Below are 21,676 nucleotides of genomic sequence, written 5' to 3'. Positions count from 1 at the left end.
TAAACCAAAACAACAAAAGTCAGCAAGATTGAAAGGAAAGAAAAGGAGAAGGTGGGGTGTCACTAGGGAGGGATGGAGGTTCAGGAAAACTCTTTGCACCCTGTGGCCCTCAGACCCAAACACTCCAGATTGATGGTATCTAAGCTAAGTCCCTCTGTCCTCAGAGAAAGCCTCTGAGGGAGACATACCAGAAACTTACGTAGTCACAATGCAAAACCTAGTGGAAAAATATTACACGTATGATTTGTGCCTAGTTTTTGTTTTTGTTTAACACCGGCGGCAGCGCTCAAGGGTTATTCTTGGCTCTGCACTCAGGATTCACTCCTGGTGGGCTCAGTGGACCATATGGGATGCTGGGGATTAAACCTGGGTCAGCCTCATGTAAGGTAAATTCCCTACCTGCTGTGCTATTGTTCCAGTTCCATTGTGCTTTAATTTTGTTTTAATTTTATTTGAATTCTGGGAGCCTCCCAAGAGGCATTCTGGGGGATCCCTCGGGCAATCCTGCAGTCAGTTCAGTGTGAGGTCCTGAGACTATATTTATAGATATCACTAAACACTGATATAAATAATGAGTACTTTAGCAATTCTTTCTAATCCATTTTCATGTGTGGTTTTATCAGAGATTATACAGCATTAAAATATAATAGATGCATTTTCTATCTGGGTAAGCTCAGGATAGAAAGAATTCAGGATGGGGACTAGTGAAATGGTACAGTGGGTAAGGCACTTGCCTTGCTGGCAACCAACTTAGGTCTGATTCCTGGTGCCTTATTCCGAGTCTGCCAGGAGTGATTCCTGAGTGAAGAGCCAAGAATAACCCCTGAGTGCTGCTAAGTGTGACCCCAAACAGACTAACAAAACCAAAAATAACCCATCAAACCCTCTGCTAAGCCTGGGCATCCCAGCTTCCATTTGCTCCTCCAGTTGTTCCTCCTTTCCCCATATTGGTCAGTTCTTTGTCTAGCCCCAATCCACTTCAAAGACAGATATTCCAAGGTCTGGAATGACACAGTGACTCAAGGTCCGGAGTGAGACAGTGGCCTCCAAGCGAGAGTACAGGAAGAAGTGAACCCATGTTTCTATCTCTGACCACAGTTGCTCTCACATGTGCCTCCCCCAAACCTAGTTCAGGGTGAGGGTGGCAGACCACCCTGATCAGAGCTTGTCTGACTGCTGAGGAAGGTTATTTCCTGGTCCCCATCACTGCTGCTACAGATGTAGATGCCTGGTGTACTGTGTCCCTGTTGGAGTTGGAGCCTTGAGGGAAGGTGTGAGAAGAGAGATTGGCGATTTGCTCTTGAGCCTGGGGTGTCTCTATGAAGCTGGGGGTGGAATCTGCTCCGAGTGGGAGCACCCAGCATATTAGTGTTTTATTTTTGTTTGGTCTTGGGTCAGACCCAGTGTTGTTCAGGGTTTATTCACTCCTGGCTCTGCACTTGGGGGATTACTTCTGGTGGTACTTGGGGAACCAAATGGGATGCCGAGGATTGAACCCAAGTTGGCTACAAAGCCCTTCCTACTGTACCATCCCTCTGGTCCCTCAGCACATGATGATGATGATGATGATGATGAATAGCAGCTCACACAGGTTTTTAGCTTGTGTTGAGCATAGCTTGGCATCACTCGTCCTGGCTTGGGTGGTTTTTGTTTAACACTGTCTTAGTCTCATCCTGTTTTACAGGTTTACAAAGTTCATAAAAAGATACATTTTCAGCACTTTCAATATTGCAAACCACAGAGTCTAAAAGGAAAAAAAAAGTACTGCTAATCTAAAAAAATTTTTTTTTATGTCCTAGGCTTAGCAGAGTGGCTGATGTTGTATTTTTTGTTTGTTTGTTTAGGGCCACACTTGGCAGTGCTTAGGTGTTACTCTCGACTCTGCACTCAGAAATCACTCTTGGCATGCTAAGGGAACCATATGAGATGCCAGGGATCGAACCCAGGTAAGCCACATGCAAGGCACACGGCCTGCCGGCTGTGCTATCTCTCCAGCCTGAGGCAATACTTTTGTAAGTTATAAACTACACAAGAGTAAAGTTTGTGGGTCATCCCTTGTGAGTGGTTTCATAAGCCCCTGAACATCTTTTTCTTTGTCCATCAAAACCATAAAAAATTAATTCTTTTTAGATTAGCAGTACTTTAAGACTCTCTCTTCACTCTCTCTCTCCCCCCTCACACAGAAAGAGAGACAGATGGACAGAGACAGGCAGGGGAGAGAGACAGAGAGACAGGGAAACTCTCAGAGATAGAAAAAGAGAGAGAAGAAAAAATGTCTGCCTGGAGGCAGGCAGGGGAGAGGGCAGGGGGGAAGATGGAAGGGAAACTGGGAACATTGGTAGAGGGAAATGTGCACTAGTGAAGGGTGTAGAACACACTTAAATATAAACATAACTTTGTAACTGTATCTCATGGTGATTCAATTAAAGAATATATTAAAAATTAAATTAAACAAATAAAACAAAAAATCATCTCGAAGACAGCGGGAGGCAAGAACCTTGGAAGGAGAAATGAAAAATTCACCCAGAGCACAGAAGGGATCCTGCCCAACAGGAACACATGACCTTGGTGCCAGTGCAAGGCCAGTGTAAGGGTTGAGTTAAAATGTGGGTTTTTTAGGACTCACAGGCTTATTAAGGAAGAGCAGATGTGGTGACACAAAAGTACTAAGAAGTTGGAGTTTGGGAAAAATGTTTGGTGAATAAGAACATAGGTTTTAGATCACCCCTGTTACTGAGATGAGGGGTCTCTGGAAGATGGGTCTCGCTATCTCAGTGTCCCCACTTAACATTCTAGGTCGCACCAAAAAGCATCTTTTCTAGGCAGTTAGGCCAATTGCACACTTGTTCCTGCTAGTTCTAGGTGACTGCTATCCACAATGGGATACTATGCAACTATAAAAAGATGGAGCCATGCAGTTTGCTGCAAGATGGAAGGATCTGGAGGGCATCACGTTAAGTGAAATAAATCAGAAGAAGGACAAAATTCAGATTATAATTTAGGAGGGAAAAATTAAGGGAAATGAAGAGATGGGTGAGAGGTGACAAGGTTGATAATGGGAGAGTGTTTTGGGTATTTTGTTGGTGAAGGGTCAGTAACTTTTGTACATTAAGAACATAAGGAGGCCGGAGTGGTGGAGCAGTGGAAGGGCGTTTGCCTTGCATGTCGGATGATCTAGGATGAACCTCGGTTGGATCCCCCAGTGTCCCATATGGTCCCCCAAACTAGGAGCGATTTCTGAGCGCATAGCCAGGAATAACTCCTGAATGTCACTGGGTGTGGCCCAATAAAACAAAACAACAACAACAACAACAAAACAAAAAAAACACAAAAAAAAAAGACCATGAGCTTTATGGACCTGGAGAGTTTGTATAGCAGGTAGGATGCTTGTCTTCCACATGGACATCCCTGGTTTGAACCCTGGCACTACATATGGCCCTAAGCCCTATTGGGAATGATACCTGAGCACAAAGCTATGAGTATGCTCTAACAACCATAGTTGTGACCCAAACACCCAAACCAAAAACATATCATCAATTTTAACATGACTGTCATCCTGCTATGTATACTCTAATAATAAAAAATAAAAGAAGATCCTAGCTCTTTTTTATTGTTGTGGTTTGTATTTTTTTTTGGGGGGGGGGACCACACCCAGTGATGCCCAGCAGTTACTCCTGACTCTGAGCTCAGAATTCACTCTTGGAGATGTTCAGGCTACCATATGGGATGCTGGGAATCAAATCCTGGTTGGTTTAGTAAGGCAAAGTAAGGCAAAGCTCCCGCTGTGCTATTGTTCCGGCCCCAGATCCGAGGTGTTGACTGGTAAAAAAAGAACCTCTGGAACTTCTCAAACTTGCCCGTTTCACTCAGCATCTTGCATTACTTTGTTCCTTCCTTTTCTTCTACTTTACCCCGTGGAAACCAGCTTTCCTGCATACACCCTAGTGCAAAAGCACATTTGTAGATCTTTGCCTGATGACCTGGGGCAGAAGGTGGTTTCTTAGGATACTCTTTCTCTCTCCACCCTCTTCTTCTTCTAATAAAACACTCATTTCATTGGTAGTAATCATGTCCCTTTCCCTGAGAATGAATCACGCACGGTCCATCAAGATCCAAGCCAAGAGTCACAATCCTACACATGGCATCCCAACTCCCTCACAGTAAAGACTGCCCCCAGTGACAGAAGGGGAAGCATTTTTTTTTCCTTCCTCAGTAATATTGTTCAGAGATGGTGCCATTCCTCCTGTCATAGCACCTACCCTAATGCTGGGAACAGCAATGTAATGGCTGGTACTGTGGCAGTCATTCTGTGCTGGATCAACATAACCAATGTGAGAACTGCCTGCGCCATCATTCTCAGCTAAGAGATTCAAACACACACCTCCCACTTTATTGTATTTATTTATTTTTTTTTTAGATTTCAAGCCACTGCAAATTTTCTGATCCTCTTTCCTAATAAAACACCCGAGGCCATGGCTGGGTCGGTGCTCAGTGCTCCAGAGTCTCTTGCACTTAACTCCACTGGGTAAGTCAGAGCATGTTCTTGTAATTATTTATTTACACACCTGCACCTGGCAACATTGGAATGTGAATTTCTGGGCTGGCAGGAAACGTGACTTATTCTTCTTTCCCAGTGCCACGGTGCCTGGCAGCTCGTTAGCATTCAATAGGTGCCCTGGGGTTCAAGAATGGAGAGCGTAATGATGGCATTCTCAATAACCCACACATTCGGTCTGTCTGCAGCACATCGGTTATAAAACGGACGATTAGTGTGGAATTTAGGGAGGAAAAACACAGTCCCCCTTTCTTTGTCAAAGGGCCAAACAGCCTGTCATTTGTGCTTGTGGGAGTTTAAGCGCCCTCTGTTCTCTCCTTGCTTGGTATTTCATCTCAGCAGCCTCTTCCCTGGCCATCTTTGGAGGTGTGGGAAAAGACAGTATGGGATGAAAGTGCTGGTTGGGGTGCTGATACTCAGTCCTCTAACCTCACAGAGACCATCCCCACCAGCCACCCTGCCCGTGGTGGGAGGATCAAGATGGATGGAGGGAGGGACAGGAAAGGCTATACCAAGTGTCAGTAAACCACACACTGAGAAGAATTAGTTTCTGGGCCTAGCAGTCTCTGGCTGCCTAGCAGGCAGCCAACTCGGGTTCAATCCCTGGCATCTTATATGGTCCCTGAAGGACTGCAAGGAGTTATTCTCCTTGAGTACAGAGCCAGGAGACTCCAAAACAAAAGAAACCCAAAAGAATTAGTTTCTGATTTTGCAAAAGAGCCACCTTGCCTTCTGGACAAGCCACAATGGAGTCACTGTGGGGAAAAAAAAAGCATAATTTTCTGGGAAAGAGGAGCAAGAAACTTAACTGAAGGGACTGGGCAGAGTTGCTTGGTGAAGTGTCTGCCTTGCAAGCTTATGGCCACCAGTTTGATCACCAGCATTGTGCCCCCATAGCTGCCTGCCATGCCAGGGAGAAGGTTCTAATTGCCCCACTATTTGGGATTCTGGCTGCATCACAACCAAATAAAAATGTCTGGTCCCAGATGCCAGAGAACCCCACAACTAAATGTGTGACTCCCAGAGGTCACTTCAACCAGTAAGTGTGTGACCCCAAACTCAAATTCTGTAACCCAGTCATGCCAGCAGCTGTACAGGCAATAATAGAAGAAAAGAGATGGAAATAATTCATAAAACATTTTTTACAAAGCCATCCTGTATTCCACTGAGTAGTCACTGCCACTGCATATTATTGCTGGGGGCAGTTTGAGCCACAAAGGCTTGCAAGTGCCTTATTTCCTGCACTGTTTTTTTGGTCCTGCACCTACTTTATAAATAATACCACCCCATTTAAAAAAAAGAAGTTTCATATAATATTCACACCTGCTTCATTTTTGCAAAACTATCTTGGCAAAAAGTCTGCAATGATTGTGTGGTATAGTACAGTAAATATAAAGGATGACCAGTAGACACAGAGCCTGGAACAACCCAGAAGAGGCCTGACAACAGATGAGTGACCAAAGAAACTGTGGTACACCTATACAATGGAATACTATGCAGCTGTTAGGAAAAATAAAGTCATGAAATTTTTCTACATATGGATGGACATGTAAACTACAATGCTGAGTGAAATAAGTCAGAGGAAGAGAGATAGACACAGAATTGTCACTAATTTGTGGGATTTAAGAAAAATAAGGGCCCGGAGAGATAGTACAGTGGCATTTGCCTTGCAAGCAGCCGTTTCAGGACCAAAGGTGGTTGGTTCGAATCCCAGTGTCCCATATGGTCCCCCGTGCCTGCCAGGAGCTATTTCTGAGCAGACAGCCAGGAGTAACTTCTGAGCACCACGGGTGTGGCTCAAAAACAAACAAAACAAAACAAAACAAAAAAAAAACCAGAAAAATAAAATACAGTATGGGGATGGAGAGATAGCACAGTGTAGGGCAGATCCGGGTTCGATCCCAGGCATCCCATATGGTCTCCTGAGCCTTCCAGGAACAATTTCTGAGCAAAGAGGCAGGAGTAACCTCTAAGTGCCACCTGTTGTGGCCCCAAACCTCCAAACAAACAAATAAACAAAACAAAACCCAAAAAGAACATGAGATTCTCAGCACCTCTCATGACACAGCACCAAGAACTTTATATGGCATCCCTTAACCTTCATTGCTTTGTAAAATGCTGATTCCTTCCCAGTCCTCTCAAAAAGAGGCTATTTGGGGAAGAGACACCAAGAAATCCAAAGATAATGGTGGGTATTGTGCACTTTTGTGGAGTTTTTGGGGGGTCAGGGGGTAAGAGGGAGGAGGATGAGTCATTCCAGGATGCCACAGGACAACAATTCTTGAATAGCTCCTTGTACAGTGGCCATTGCCTTGTAATCAGCTTTTATTTTGGTTGTTAACTTTGGTTTTTGGCCCACACCTGGCAGTGCTCAGGGGCGTTACTCCTGCCTGGCTCTACACTCAGAAATCACTCCTGACAGGACCATATGGGATGCTGGGAATTGAATTGCATTTGGCCATGTGCATAGCAAATGTCTACCCACTGCACTATCACTCTGGTCCCTTCTAATGATATTTATAAAAAATAAAAAATAATATAAATATTTAATGAAATATTCCATTTATTAATGAAAATAACTAATAAAAATGAGGGAGGGCTTTCCAGAGGTGCTCAGGAAGCCCCCAGCTCCTTCCAGAGAATCTCAGACAACTAGGGGGATGGAGTTCAATGTGAGGCCAAAGGATGGGGTGTAACTTGAACCCTGTGGCACTGGGAATTATCAGAGTCACCCTGATGGTGCTCAGGAGCCTCCAGAGCAGCACCTGGAAAAGCTGGTGGATCCCGTGTTGAGGGGATTGAACTGGGGTTCCATCAGACAGGGCAATGCACTTCAATAGCACGCCAAGGTCTTTTAGGGTCCTATATAGTATATAAAATATACATATATATTTTATAGTTTTTGGATTTTGGGTCACACCCGGCAATGCTCAGGGGTTACTCCTGGCTCTCTGCTCAGAAATCACTCCTGGAAGGCATGAGGGACCACATGGGATGCCGGGATTCACACCACTGTCCTTCTGCATGCAAGGCAAATGCCTTACCTCCATGCCATCTCTTTGGCCCCAATATATGTTTTAATTTTATGTTTTTAAATGCATGTTGGGGCCACCCCCAGCAGTGCTCAGGGCTGCTCCTGACTCTGCCCGGAAGTCCCTTCCAAAGATGTTTTGGGTTCTAAGCATTGCAGGGAAAGAAATCCAGAGGGCCTGCGTGCAAGCCATGTTCTCCAGCCCTTCGAGCCATCTCCCCAGGTTCCTGCCTTCTACTCCTTCATGAAGCGATGCCTTGGTTTGCTGCAGTGGTGCATAAAGACAATTCAACGCTTAGGGCCTTAGGTCCTGGGGGACACAATGTGAAGAAAGTGAGTGAAGTCAGAAGAAGTCTGGCAGGCTGGTGCAGAGTGGGTGGTAGTTCTGAATTTTAGGTCTCCCCCAAAGCAACTGTTTTTTTTTTCCTTCCTCGCTCTATCCTAATCCTCCAGAATCAAGCTCCCCATTCATCATTCTTATTACCTTTTCTCCTGCTTTCCCTGCCTCATTTTTCACTGCAGTCTGCTTAGCTGCAGTACATCCAAGATGCTAATGCCTAGCAGCGCCTCCTCTTCCTCCAAAGATGGGAAACAAACACAGCCTGAAGTGGTACAGAATGGTTTGAAATGTGAAAGATGAGATTTTAGGCAAATAAGACTCAGGCCTCTGAGAACAGACATCACTTCTCCAGGTATGAGGTATGGGGTGGGGTAGGAGTTCTCTCGGGTTTTCTTTCCCTTTTTATGAACCACCCCCATCTGTACCTATACTCAGTGGCCAATTAGTGAATGGATTCGACTCTGTAATGCAGCCTTCGAGTCTATGACTTAAAATACAAATGTAGGGGCCGGGCGGTGGCGCTAAAGGTAAGGTGCCTGCCTTGCCTGCGCTAGCCTTGGATGGACCGCGGTTCGATCCCCCGGTGTCCTATATGGTCCCCCAAGCCAGGAGCAACTTCTGAGCACATAGTCAGGAGTAACTCCTGAGCGTTACCGGGTGTGGCCCAAAAACAAACAAAAAAATACAAATGTAGCTGAAAGGGCTGGAGAACTTTCCTGGCATCACTATCAGGAGTGGTTCGTGGGCTTCTGGATCATCATTTCTTGGGAGACACCCCCAAGCCCCTTAATAAAAGGTTCGGATTTTCTTTCTAGGACACAACATTATGTGAAGGGCCTCTGTTCTGAGAGTAGCCCTCAAAAATCATTCACTCCAAGAGAATAAGTTCTATAAAGTCAGTCTCTGCTGCAGAATGTGTCCTTGGAAGACGAAGGTCAGGCCAGAACTCAGCTCTGTGTGTGTGTGTGTGTGTGTGTGTGTTTCTGTGTCTGTGTAGGGTCCAGGCCAAATCTGATGTCTTGGTCATAGTGATGTTATGAAGCCCCAGGAGACAGGATGAGAGGGAGGCTATGCTTGGAACCCTATTATCTAGGGGAGCCTCAGGGAGGTCCCCTACAGTTGGCCTCCTCTCAGGAACCTACTTCCGGTCGGTCCCGGAAGGTGTTAGCAGGTTCCAACCTGTGTGAGTGCAATAATGGCGTGGCCTCCTCCACTGTCTCTTTCTTCTCAGCCTGTGTCCTACTACTGTTCCTAATAGCCTGTGGGTCTGAACTCTCCTTGTGTAGCCCATGTATTCCCCACCTTTCCCATCCACAGCTTCAGAGTGCTTTCTAGGGAGCTGAGAAGAAGGCAAGCAAGGCTGTCTGAGGAGGAGAAAGGAGTGGAGTTTGGCTTTTAAGATTCAGCTCAGACCTTTGACAAAAATCTCTTTGAAAGAGAGAAATGGTACCTCCCCCACTTAGCTGGGGACCCTCCTCCCCCTCCCATTAGCCCACTTTCCATGGAGGAAAACTGACCTTTTCTGCTATGTGGTCACTAGGTTTGTGCAGCCTTCTGGAAGGCAGGAAGCATGTCTCCCTCATGAGACTGGGGGGCCAATAACTCTCCCTGAACCAAAGAGTGGATGGACCCCCTGCTTGCTCCTTTGAGACCATGACCAACTGGTTCTGGACCAGAATTTGTTGATTGAATAATATACGGGCAATGCAAAGGGTAGTGCAAGCACTGTTCTGGAAAGCACTGCCCTTCTGGAAATAGAAGCAGGGCCCTTTGATCTGTTTCCCGAGTGTTTATGCTCATGTTAGAGGGATAAAGAGATGCTCGTTGAATCTTTTTTTTGTTTTGGGGTCACAACTGTTGGGGCTCAAGAGTTAATCCTAGCTCTGCACTGAGGGATCAATCTTGGCAGGCTCAGGGGACCATACAGGATGCTGGGGATCAAACCTGGGCATGCTGCATGTAAAGCCAGTCCCCTTCCCACTGTACTATCATCAAGACTTTGGGTCTTTTAAACATTTCAGACTTGATGTTGGTGGTGGTAGGAGGCTGAGTAAAGTTTTAGGACTAGAAAGATAAAATGAAAGTCTCTGTCACACAACAGGCGAGGTAAAGTCAAGTGCATTTCAATGGAGCACTCAAGGGGCTTGGCTGAGAAAGGGACCAAGAGTAATGGCCCCCATTTCATCGAGCACATACCAGAGAGGCCGGGAAAAGTTCCGTGATTTACTCATGTGCTTCAGCTGAGGAGAAGCTGTGCTGTCGTTAAAATTTACAGAACTGCCAGGCTCCCAAAGCCTCTATTCAGCATCTCTGTCCTCTGTGAAATCACGGACTCTTCTTACAGTTTCACTTCATCAACCTCAGATCAGCACCAAGCTCTTGGTCACCCCACCCCACCTCCTCAAATCCCCAATTCCTCCTCATGGGATTCAGGATCAGGAACTGTCCCAACCCCAGAGGGAGGGTTCTGGGAATAGCCAGGAGAGAGCTGGGTGAGTTCCCAAAAGGTCAGGCAATGTGTGGTTCAGAAATCACTTGTTTGTGCTGCAAGCTGCAAAACAACAACAAACAAAAACAAAAACACAAGACCTCCCCCCTGGTTTTAGGAAACTCCCCAAATTATCCATCTTTCCTTGATGCAAACACCTTTATCTTCTGATGTCATATTTATAACTCCATATCTTATGATGTCCTTACTTTACCATAATGGCATCCTCATTGTCATTGGTATACTCGGTGCCACGATGTAACCCAACCTCACTGTAGTACTTGATGCCATATTGGACTTTATAGAAGGGCACTTGGAACCCTTGATCCCAGCCACTAGTTTCTGGTGGGCATTTTGCCAGTTATGTTGCCAGCCCGCCTCACAGGTATTTGTAAATAAACCTCCTTGTTTTCCCATTGCTCTTTAAGCGATCTTTTTCAAGAGATTAGGGAGAAATGAATACTCGAAACCCATTCTCTGAGGCTAGAATATAAGTGATACTAAAATCAGGCAAGGAATGAAATTAATTTTTGCCAGAGATGTGTTTTGGAGTGGTGGGTTTCTCTGCTTCCTATACTCTACCATGCTTTACAAAGAAAATTATGAAACAAAAAGAAGCAATTAATATAATATTACTTCTTTCTTTTTTTTTGTTTTTTGGGCCACACCCGGCAGTGCTCAGGGGTTACTCCTGGCTGTCTGCTCAGAAATAGCTCCTGGCAGGCACAGGAGACCATATGGGACACCGGGATTCGAACCAACCACCTTTGGTCCTGGATTGGCTGCTTGCAAGGCAAACGCCGCTGTGCTATCTCTCCGGGCCCAATATTACTTCTTATGTTCATTAAAAGCACATGTCCATAGCACATTGTGTATTTCACAAGACTACAGAGTGGAGAGTTAAGTGGGTAAGGCACTTGTTTGCATGTAGTCAACCTTGGTTCTATTCCAAGCGTCACACAGTCCCCTAAATACCACTGAGTGAGCCCTAAACATAGAGCTATATTCAGTGAGGGCCTATCATGCCCTCCCCAGGTAAATAAAATAATTTTCAAAAATCAGGTAAGGTAAGTATAAGTAAAATAAAAAAAAACTGTGGGCTTGTCTAACTCATGAATATATAGACACAAAAATTGTAAGCAAAATATTAGCAAGCAGAATTCAGTCATGTTTAAAATAGATAATACATCACGGTCAGCAGGAACTGTTCTAGAAAATACAAGAGTGATTTAACACTGCAAAATCCACAAATGTCATTCAGTGTGTTACTAGATTAGAAGAGAAATGATATATAATTATGTAAAAAAATAGGTGGCCAGAAAGTTGCTTGCTATAAATTTTTCTTCATGACAAGATACCCCAAAAGAGTATATTTCAGAGGTCTCCAGCAAACTTTGCCAGACATTTTCTCAGGGGTGTGCTAGCTAAGGAAAAGTAAGTAGAACATGGATCCCCAAACATGGATGGAAATTTGACCAAGAGGTGGCTTTGTTTACTACTGGAGAAAAGGTGTGATTGATTACCTGTCGATCAGAGGTGCTGAGACCTCTGATATCTAGGTATACAAAGGGTAGTTGCCTACTCCATACCAGGCATAACATCATTACTGATGGAGATGTCAACAGAAAGGCCACATGAAGTTTCTTCTTTTTTGGGGGGAGGGGCATACCCGGCGGCGCTCAGGGGTTGCTCCTGGCTATCTGCTCAGAAATAGCTCCTGACAGGCACGGGGGGACCATATTGGACGCCGGGATTTGAACCAACCACCTTAGGTCCTGGATCGGCTGCTTGCAAGGCAAACGCCGCTGTGCTATCTCTCCAGCCCTGGAGTTTCTTCTTAATAAAGCTAGGGGCCACAAGAGATAACTGGGAATTAAGACACTTGCTTGCATCTTGTCAACCTATGTTCCATTCCAACATCACTCATGAGCCCCAGGCACATCCACAGAGCCAGGAAGAGCCCAAGAGCAGTGCCACGTATGCCTACTATCCCCACAGCCCCTCTAAGTTAGGCTATTAAATATCCCACCTGTTTATGTTTCACTTCACTAATGTTAAGGAGTATTATTTATATTTTCATTCAGTTCTGGGAAGGTTTCCTTTTCAATTATGATTTCTGTTTAGAACCAGGAGTAATTTATAAGTGTGTTCTCAAATTTAATTAGATGTTAAAAAAACTCTTACTGTTACTACTTTCTAATTTAATTACATGGTGTTCATAGAAATAGAGACATTTTTCTTTGAAATACACCGAGATATGCTCTATGATTTAGTATACCGTTACTTTTTAGTGAGTGTCTCATGTGAGCCTTGAAACAAATATAAACTTTTTTTGCTAGGTATACAGTTTTTTTTTTTTAATTTACCCAAGGAATCAAGATTTGTGTAACCTGGTAGGTAAAAAAAAAATCATAATATTTAAAAATTTTTTTTGAGGGGAGGATGTCTGATCTTACAGTATTTGTGAAGAACACATAGTCATGCAGTCTAGTTAAAATAAATTGATATTTGGAAATATTTACAAGGAATACATATTCAAATAGTCTACGCTAGGAGAGAGCTTAAGTAATTGAGCACATGCTTAGCATGCATAACACCTAGAGTTTGATCCCTGGCATGGTGTATGATTCCCAAAACACCATCAGGTATGACCTGTTAGCTCAAGCACCACTGGCCCTGAGCATTATTTGGCCAGGCCCCCTGTGCTAGATTGAATATTTCAGGGCATGGCCCTAATCCCACAAGCATGCCTGGGCTCTAAAAATTTTTTCTACTATCATAGTAGGTCTGTTGATCTTTGTTGGACTTTGGAAAGGAGTATATTTACATAGTATGATTCATACAAGTTAATTTTATTTGCTTGTTTTATTATTTTGATTTGGGGGCTATGCTCAGGAATCATTCCTGGTGGGGCTCGAGGGACACTATTGTGTCAGGGATCAAACTTGGGTGGGCTGTGTGCAAGGCCAAGCGTCTTAACCCCTGAATTATCTCTCCGAGCCACATTTTACTATTCATGGATCTTCTTGCTGAATTTGTCTCTAAGTTGTTTCTATCATCTTATTTCTAGGCTCAGTTCCACAGCTTAACCTATGTATACCCCTATTAATTAGTGTTTTGCTTGACATCAAGAAAATGGTATCTTTTAAAATGGAAGTCATTTACTTATTTTGGGGCCTCCACGTAGTGCTCATGAGAACCAAGGAATCGCCTTGGGTGATATTTAGCTAACCAGGCAGGGAAGTTCAATGGTTGGGCTGAAAAAGGCAGAGCTTCTCCAGGGGACTAAGGTCATATTCATTGATGCTCCAGGAGTCTACAGGGCCACACTTGGAGGTACTTGGGGAATAATGTGGTGCTGGAGTTTGACTCAGGTGCACATAAAGCATATGCCCCGACCACTAGCCTCTGAGTTATCTTATGACTTCTGCCTTATTAATAATAATTATTTTGGGGGGCTGGAGAGATAGCATGGAGGTAAGGCATTTGCCTTACATGCAGAAGGATGGTGGTTCGAATCCCGGCATCCTATATGGTCCCCGAACCTGCCAGGAGCGATTTCTAAGCATAGAGCCAGGAGTAACCCCTGACGCTGCCGGGGTTACCAAAAACCAAAAATAAATAAATAATTATTTTGGGGATCAGGGCTTGGGAGACACCCTACGGTGCTCAGGGATGAGTCCTGGCAGTACTTGAGGGGCATATGCAGTGCCAGGGACCAAACAGGATCTGGTTGCATGTAAACAAGTGTCTGTACTATCCTTCTGGCCCTAAGAATTCTTTTTTTTTTTTTTTTTGGTTTTTGGGCCACACCCGGTGATGCTCAGGGGTTACTCCTGGGTATGCGCTCAGAAGTCGCTCCTGGCTTGGGGGACCATATGGGACGCCGGGGGATCGAACCGCGGTCCGTCCGAGGCTAGAGCAGGCAAGGCAGGCACCTTACCATTAGCGCCACCGCCCGGCCCCCTCCCTAAGAATTCTTATCTCTTCAATTATCCTTAGAGATCTGGTTTGAGTTTTTTTTTTTGCCCTTTGATCTCCCGATGAAAGGCTTTACTATGCATTTCAACCATTTTCCTTAGATTGAACAAGCACATGACAGAATGAAGGAAGTCAGGAAGTCTAGAAAAGTTGAGTGAATTAGTGTTGCAGCTACTTCTGTCTGAGAGACTCAGATCGGAGAATAATCTTCCAATGCTGTCAGACAGGAATTCTTTTTTTTTTTTTTTTTTTTTTTTTTTTTTGGTTTTTGGGCCACACCCGGTGACGCTCAGGGGTTACTCCTGGCTATGCGCTCAGAAGTCGCTCCTGGCTTGGGGGACCATATGGGGCGCCGGGGGATCGAACCGCGGTCCGTCTCCTAGGCTAGCGCAGGTAAGGCAGGCACCTTACCTCGAGCGCCACCGCCCGGCCCCCTCAGACAGGAATTCTTTATTTTATTTTTGGCTGTGTGTGTGTGTGTGTGTGTGTGTGTGTGTGTGTGTGTGTGTGTGTGTGTGTGTGTATGTGGGGGCACCACACCCAAGGAATTCCCAGGTTACACCTGGCTCTGTGCTCAGGGATCACTCCTGGAAGTGCTCAGGGGATCAGATGAAATGCTGGGGATCAAACCCAGGTTAGCTGTATGCAAGGAAAATGTCCTCGCTATACTATAACTCCAACTTAGGAATTCTTTTTTTTTTTTTGTTATTTATTTTTTGTTTTGGAGGTCATACCCGGCAGCACTCTAGAGTTACTCCTGGATCTGTGCTCAGAAATCACTCCTGGCATGGGGGACCATCTGGGATGCTGGGGATCGAACTCGAGTTCCATCTATGCTATTGTTCTAGCCCACCTCTATTTATTTATGACTCAGTGCTTTCAGTCCTGGAAAGGTATGAACCCGAAGTTCTTCAATACCAAGCAGTTTATTTCTCATAAATATCTGAAGACAACTTCTGTAACCAGAATCATTAGATAGCGGAAGACTACAAAGGGTCTTGTGCATTCTGCTTATAATAAATAAACACAGCATGTGCAAGAGACAAGGGCCAGAGGTCAACAAGATGAGAATTAGGAAAGCAAGGTCTGGGGCCTTTGTTCCTTCTTAAAAAAAAAAACCTCATAGCTATTGTCACAGTGTTTCATGGGCAATGGGATATAAGTGTGAAATGAAATCCAACCAGGACTCATGCATCAAGTTCCTTTCTGATATAGCCAGAGAGGCAAACGCACTTGGTATGAGACGGGTCCAGAGTCAAATACCTGATACTTCAAAGAGCTGAACTCAGCATGTCACCCAAGCCATGAAGATGGGGACTTGAGGGACAGTGTGGAAAATAAAAATGAACTGGCTCTACTTGTACTGCAACTCTTCTCTTTCTCCTCTGCTACTATATCATGCCCTGCTTATAGATTCCTCTCCAATACTTAGTAATAAACTTAAAATTTCCATTTCTTATTCGATGAACACTCAGCAACAGTTCTGGACTTCACTCTGGTTCTAGTCCTGTGTTTCTGTGGCAGTCAGGATGTCAGTCCCAGGCCTCAAGTTTTCCTTGTGACCATAAAACTTCCTCTTCCACCCCTGCTTTGCCACGGGGTCAAGCCAGATGGGCCTGTGGATGGGCCATAAAAGCACTGGAGGAAAACCAAGTAGCTCCATTCACCAGCCAGCGATCTAAAACTGACTTGGGGCACTTGGCGAAGTCAGTAAAGCCCAATGAATCAGGTCACTGGAGACTCATCAAAGGCACAACTCAAGGCTTTGTTAAAAGAGTCGGTGCTACATGGTTATCTAGGAGAAATAGAAAAACCTTGTTTTCATGCTCAGGAGACCTGGATTGGTGAGACAATTGGCCGTTGAATTAATGATTCTTTGCCACTGGGTTCAATGCCAAGGTCCTTGGTCTTGGTAGTGCTGGGGGGTCTCCGGGGCTGCACTAGGCAATGTCAGGGGGACCAAGTGATTCAAAGAATTGAAGTGGGGCAAGGTGAAGTCTTGGCAGCAGGCCTAGTCACTCTACTCTTCCCTGGACCCTTCTGTCTTTATTGTCTGGACCATGAGAAGAGACAGATTCTTTCATCCTCCCTTTATGCCTTCCATTGAAAGTAGAAGACTGGTGATGGCACCATTTCTACTTATGTCTGTCCTGGTCCTGGTCCTGTCTCTTCACCCTTATTTACTCCCACATATCTCTCTCCCTCTCTGAGCTGTAGAAGAGAAGGGAGTGGTATAAGTTCACATCTCTGGCACTAGTGTGGCGTAGATCCTCAGTGATAATTTTTATTCAGAATCCCTCAAGTAAATTTGTGTGTGGTTGTTCTTGTTGACTTTTTCATGAGTTTGTATTTTGGCCTCTTTCCATTGAGCTCTGGGCTGACTTCTGGCACTGTGCTCAGGGATCATCCCTAGAGGTACCCTAGGAGACCCTATGGGGTCCCATGAATCAAGCCTGGGTCCACCACTTGCAGGGTAAGTGCCCCTACCAGCTGGATTAGTTTTCCAGTCCCATAACTGAAATTTGGAAGTCCACAAGAGACCAGATAGCTCAGGTGTGACAGAAGAAATATCCAGTAGTGATCTGTAACTGTAAAATAAAATATATATCCAGGGATTGGTGAGACCAGCCCAGGTACTTTGTTTCTAACCCCTAACATCGGACGGGTGTGATGAAGCAGGGCAGCAGCAAAGAAATAATACCAAGCCTGTCAAAAGATTAATTGGAGTTAGTCTGCTTTTCCTCATGGCCTTTCTGCTTCATGGCCTCTCTCTGCCCTGTGCTCTTTCTTCATGTGCCCTCTCTGTTGAGCCCAAAGCCAGATTCTTTTGTTTATTCAAGCCAACTCCCAAATCCAGGGAGGGGAAGGTAAAGTCAGATACAATAGCAACTTTCCAGTGGGCTTTTACAAACCCAAAGAGGAGGTTTTGGAAAAAAGGAAGTTGAGGGAACACCTTTGTTTAGGCTTTTACCTAGATTCACCTAAGAGTGATTTCTGAGCACAGATCTAGAAGTAAACCTAGAGCACTGCTGTGTGTGGCCCCTAAACAAATACACCAGTAGGTTCTTAGGGGGAAAGTCACCTGTCTGCCACCAAGCCTGAACATGAGGAAAACTATAATGAAGAAGAGAATATTCTGGCTTATCTCTTTCCACACACAGAGGACATAGTTCAGAGCACCATCACCCCGATCCCAAAATTGTCATTCAGTTCCATCCCCACTTTCTGACCTCACCCCTCACTTTCCTTGCAGGCAGCCATATACCCATGTTACCAGCTCTCCTTTACCTTGAGGTCAGACACATCCCTGTAGCACTGCTCGGAGCGGGTGTGGTCTGATAGCTGCACATTCCAGAAACAGGGGAGCTGGTACACCAGGAAGGGGTTCTGCTTGATGACAGCATTGAAGATATCCTGGGGGGGGGGTGGGAAAACAGAAGCATGGTCAACACAGAAGTGGGGGCTGCCTACACTCCTGCCATGCTGGCCCCATCCCCAGGGCAAGAGCATCTCTGAGCCTGCTGCCCACACATCTGAATGCCCAGCACCATGGGCATTTCACTTGTCTTTATGCATAGGGTGAATGCCCTATGGCAAACATGCGGCTCGCATGCGGCTCTTGGCCAAAATGAATGCGGCTCTTTGCCTCTTATCATGATTTTGTACCCTGTGGCTCTTTGCCAAGTTTGGATTTTGTTCTGCTGCTTCTGAGGAGGGACCTCTGAGGAGGGATCTCCGAGTGCAGAGTCCCACTCCCAGGCTGCGTCATCCCGTCTCCCATCCCTTGGAAACAACTGTATGGGCCAGCGAGCAGGGGGGACCCATGTGTCACATGTTGGGTCACATCTGGCCGTTGGTTCTTAGTGTGGAGGACGCAGCACACCCTCACCATCACTGCAGGATTTTCACCCTCACTTAAAATGGCAAAATGCGATATGTGTTTAATAGATTATTGTTAAAATTAGATGCTTTTGTGTGAGTGTTTGTTTTGGCAGGTCACTACGTGGTGTGGCTCTCTGATTCTCACAGTTTAACATTTTGGCTTTTTGTGTCAAACTTGTTTGCCACCCCTGCCCTATAGTGACTTAAAGCTCCTAAATTCTGTGGTCACAGATTCTGCACCTCTGAAGGACACATAGGGGCCTTTTTTATTTTAGAAGGGGGTGAGAGTAAGGACTCGGGGTCACTCCTGGAAATATTTCGCTAACCATTGAGATGGTTCCCTTGGAAATATCTGATCAGTGCTCAAGCCCAGCAATGCCAGGGGCTTCCAGAACTGTACCTGACAGTGCTGTGCAGGGTTGGGGATGGATCTTCATGGTCAGGAGTACACCCCTGACCCATCTCTCAAGCTCCTAGGGGAGTATATTTCCCACCAGAACTGCACATAACCAACCATCAGTAAAGTTACATGAGGAGGGGAGAAGAATGGGGAGAAGAAAGTTACATGAGGTCGGGCTCAGGGGGCCAGGGCACCTCCTGGGAGTTCTCAGTGTTTCCTGTTCATGGTGAGGACTCAAGGATATGGTGCTGCTGGGGTCCTGCAATGTTTGGGGAATCATGTAAAACTGGGAATTGTACCCAAGGTCTACTGGATGCCAGGAATATGCCTTAAGGTCCAATGTAGTTCTCTGACCCTGTAAATCCAGGCAATCTCTTTCCCCTCTTCTGCTCTCACCCAGGACCCAATTCTCCACCCTGGGTTTTCTTCAGAGGTCTTCAGAAGTTCCTCGGCTCATTCAGGAATTGATTGAGACAAAAGACAGATCCTGGATCAGCAGCTCTTCTGGGTGGAAGAATAGTGATAGGATGTGCCCTGGGTCCCTGAAGGCTAGGGTGCCTAGCTATGATTTCACCATTTACAAGGTTGAGTCTCCCTCCTTTTGGATTCTGCTCCAAGCACTGTTCATGATTCATTTGTAGAAACCAGTTGCTGACATGCATTGTGGGGATGGCAGCAGGAGAAGGCGAGTAAACAATGTCTCTGGGCATGGGCATGCAACTCTTGGCTTCTGAAGAGGGTCTCATGGGGACTTTAAATATGGTGGTGGTAGAAGTATTTTCCTCTGAGCTTCAAAAGAGTCCTCTGAATAAATTTGAATTCATTCATGATTATTGTCTCTCATTCATTTTTATTTGGGGGGGGGGTCCCCACCCGGCAGCGCTCAGGGGTTACCCCAGGCTCTATGCTCAGAAATCACTCCTGGCAGGATCAGGGGACCATATGGGATGCCGGGATTCGAACTACTGTCCTACATGTGAGGCAAACACCCTACTCCATGCTATCTCTACAGCCCATCGCCTCACTCTTAAAAAAAGAAAATTTGTTTTGGATAGCTTGGCGAATATGGGATAATACCAATTCTAAATATGAAAAAACGGGCCTGGAGAGATAGCACAGCGGCGTTTGCCTTGCAAGCAGCCGATCCAGGACCAAAGGTGGTTGGTTCGAATCCCAGTGTCCCATATGGTCCCCCGTGCCTGCCAGGAGCTATTTCTGAGCAGACAGCCAGGAGTAACCCCTGAGCACCGCTGGGTGTGGCCCAAAAAACAAAAAACAAAAAAATAAATAAATATGAAAAAACAAGACAAAACAGCATCAGAGAGAGTACAGGGGTAAGGCCTTTGTACTAGTTCAATTCCCAGTGCCTCATAGAGTTCTCTGAGCACTGAATCAGGAGTGAGCATGCAGGATATAGCTCAAAGAAAAAAGCAAATTAGGAGTTAACTCCTAATTTTTTCTTGCCTTTGGATTAGAAAACTGGGCAAAGATTCAACAAGTCATTAATAGGACACTGACCACAAAACATAGGGAAAAGGGTTTGCTTCTCCAGTGATCATAAATGCAGAAACCCAGAGAGATCATCTTGGCATTTCAAGATGGTCATCTGCTCCACAGAAAACGCATGGAATAAAAGGGTGTCCCTGGCAGACCCTGGGAGATTGCTTATACTCTTTCCCTTCTGGGTCAAAAGGAGAAAATGGTACTTGATGAGTTTCTGTTCAGAGTTTGATGCTTTATCATGGACCTTCTCAGACTGCCTGGGAGAAAAAAAGCTGCTCTATCTCCAATTAAGTGTGCCTCCTACTGAAATGTGTTTCCCTTAGGGCCAGAGAGATAGTACAGGGGTTAGAGATGCATGTGTTACATGAACAAAGCCCCAAATTCAATCCCCAGCTCTTCTGGCACCTGGGGCACTACTAGAAGCCCTTTTTGCTGCATCTCCTGACCACCATGCTTGAACATCAAACTTTCCATCCATATTGGCTCAGTGCCACAGGGAAGAGCCCTGGGATCCTCTGAGCACTGCTTGGGATTAACCCCCAAATGCAATGAATGCATTCCCTTTGAGTCTGAGTACAGTGATGAAGGGTGTTAGATACTGTTAGACTGAAACCCAATCGTGAGCAATTTTGTTACTGAGAAAACAAATAACTGTATTATGAACAACCTTGTGACCAGTGTGGAAACAGAGGAATTAGAAAAAATAAGCTCAAAGTTGTGAAAGTTAGCCATTTACCTGGTCGGCCAAAGACGTAGATAGCATACCCATCAGTTCTCTCTCTGCCGTCAGCCTCCACATCTGCTCCCATTTCATCTTCCGCAGCTTATCCAGAAGCAGAAGGATCACTCCTGGGCAAAGGGGAAGGAGAAAAGACCAAAGGGTTGAAAGGGGAGCCACCAGCTGACAGGATGCAGTGTTATATTGATTTTAGGGTGTGGGTCCATCCCTGCAGAATCCAAGATGAAGACATTTAAGGAGGTAAAAAGGTGGAAGCCTGATTTATTTATTTATTTATTTATTTATTTATTTATTTATTTATTTTTTGGGTTTTTGGGCCACACCTGGCGGTGCTCAGGGGTTACTCCTGGCTGTCTGCTTAGAAATAGCTCCTGGCAGGCACGGGGCACCATATGGGACACCGGGATTTGAACCAACCACCTTTGGTCCTGGATCGGCTGCTTGCAAGGTAAACACCGCTGTGCTATCTCTCCAGGCCCGCTGATTTATTTTTTTAACTTATTAATTTATTCGTTGATTGACTGATTGGTTTCTGGGCCACACCCAGCGGTGCTCAGGGGTCACTCATGGCTCTGCACTCAGAAATTGGCCCTGACAGGCTGGGTGCCCATTTGGGAGGCCGGGAATCGAACTGGGTTCCTCCCATGTTGGCCGCATGCAAGACAACCACCTTACCACTCTGTTATTTCTCTGGTCCCCTTTTGTATTTTTAATGGAGGTGAAAGGTTTGGTTAGTTTTTGGGTCACACCCAGCGAT

At 45.4% G+C, this 21,676-nt stretch overlaps 1 protein-coding gene across 2 annotated transcripts in view; it reads right to left on the bottom strand.

Moving 5' to 3' along the window:
- The window catches only part of LARGE1 (LARGE xylosyl- and glucuronyltransferase 1), a 479,868-nt gene that overhangs the window by 27,615 nt on the left and 430,577 nt on the right, over nt 1-21,676 (bottom strand). For both annotated transcript variants that reach the window (XM_049771991.1, XM_049771992.1), the window contains exons 8-9: nt 20,917-21,029; nt 17,684-17,809 (exon numbers count right to left, since the gene is read on the bottom strand). In XM_049771991.1, coding sequence (XP_049627948.1) covers nt 17,684-17,809; nt 20,917-21,029 — 239 coding nt within the window. The remainder of the gene's footprint in view (nt 1-17,683; nt 17,810-20,916; nt 21,030-21,676) is intronic.

This window comes from Suncus etruscus, chromosome 4 (genome assembly GCF_024139225.1).
Source record: "Suncus etruscus isolate mSunEtr1 chromosome 4, mSunEtr1.pri.cur, whole genome shotgun sequence".
In the NCBI taxonomy this organism is placed as follows: domain Eukaryota; kingdom Metazoa; phylum Chordata; class Mammalia; order Eulipotyphla; family Soricidae; genus Suncus; species Suncus etruscus.
Note: the sequence above shows the minus strand (reverse complement) of the source record. Positions and strands in the feature narration are given on the sequence as shown.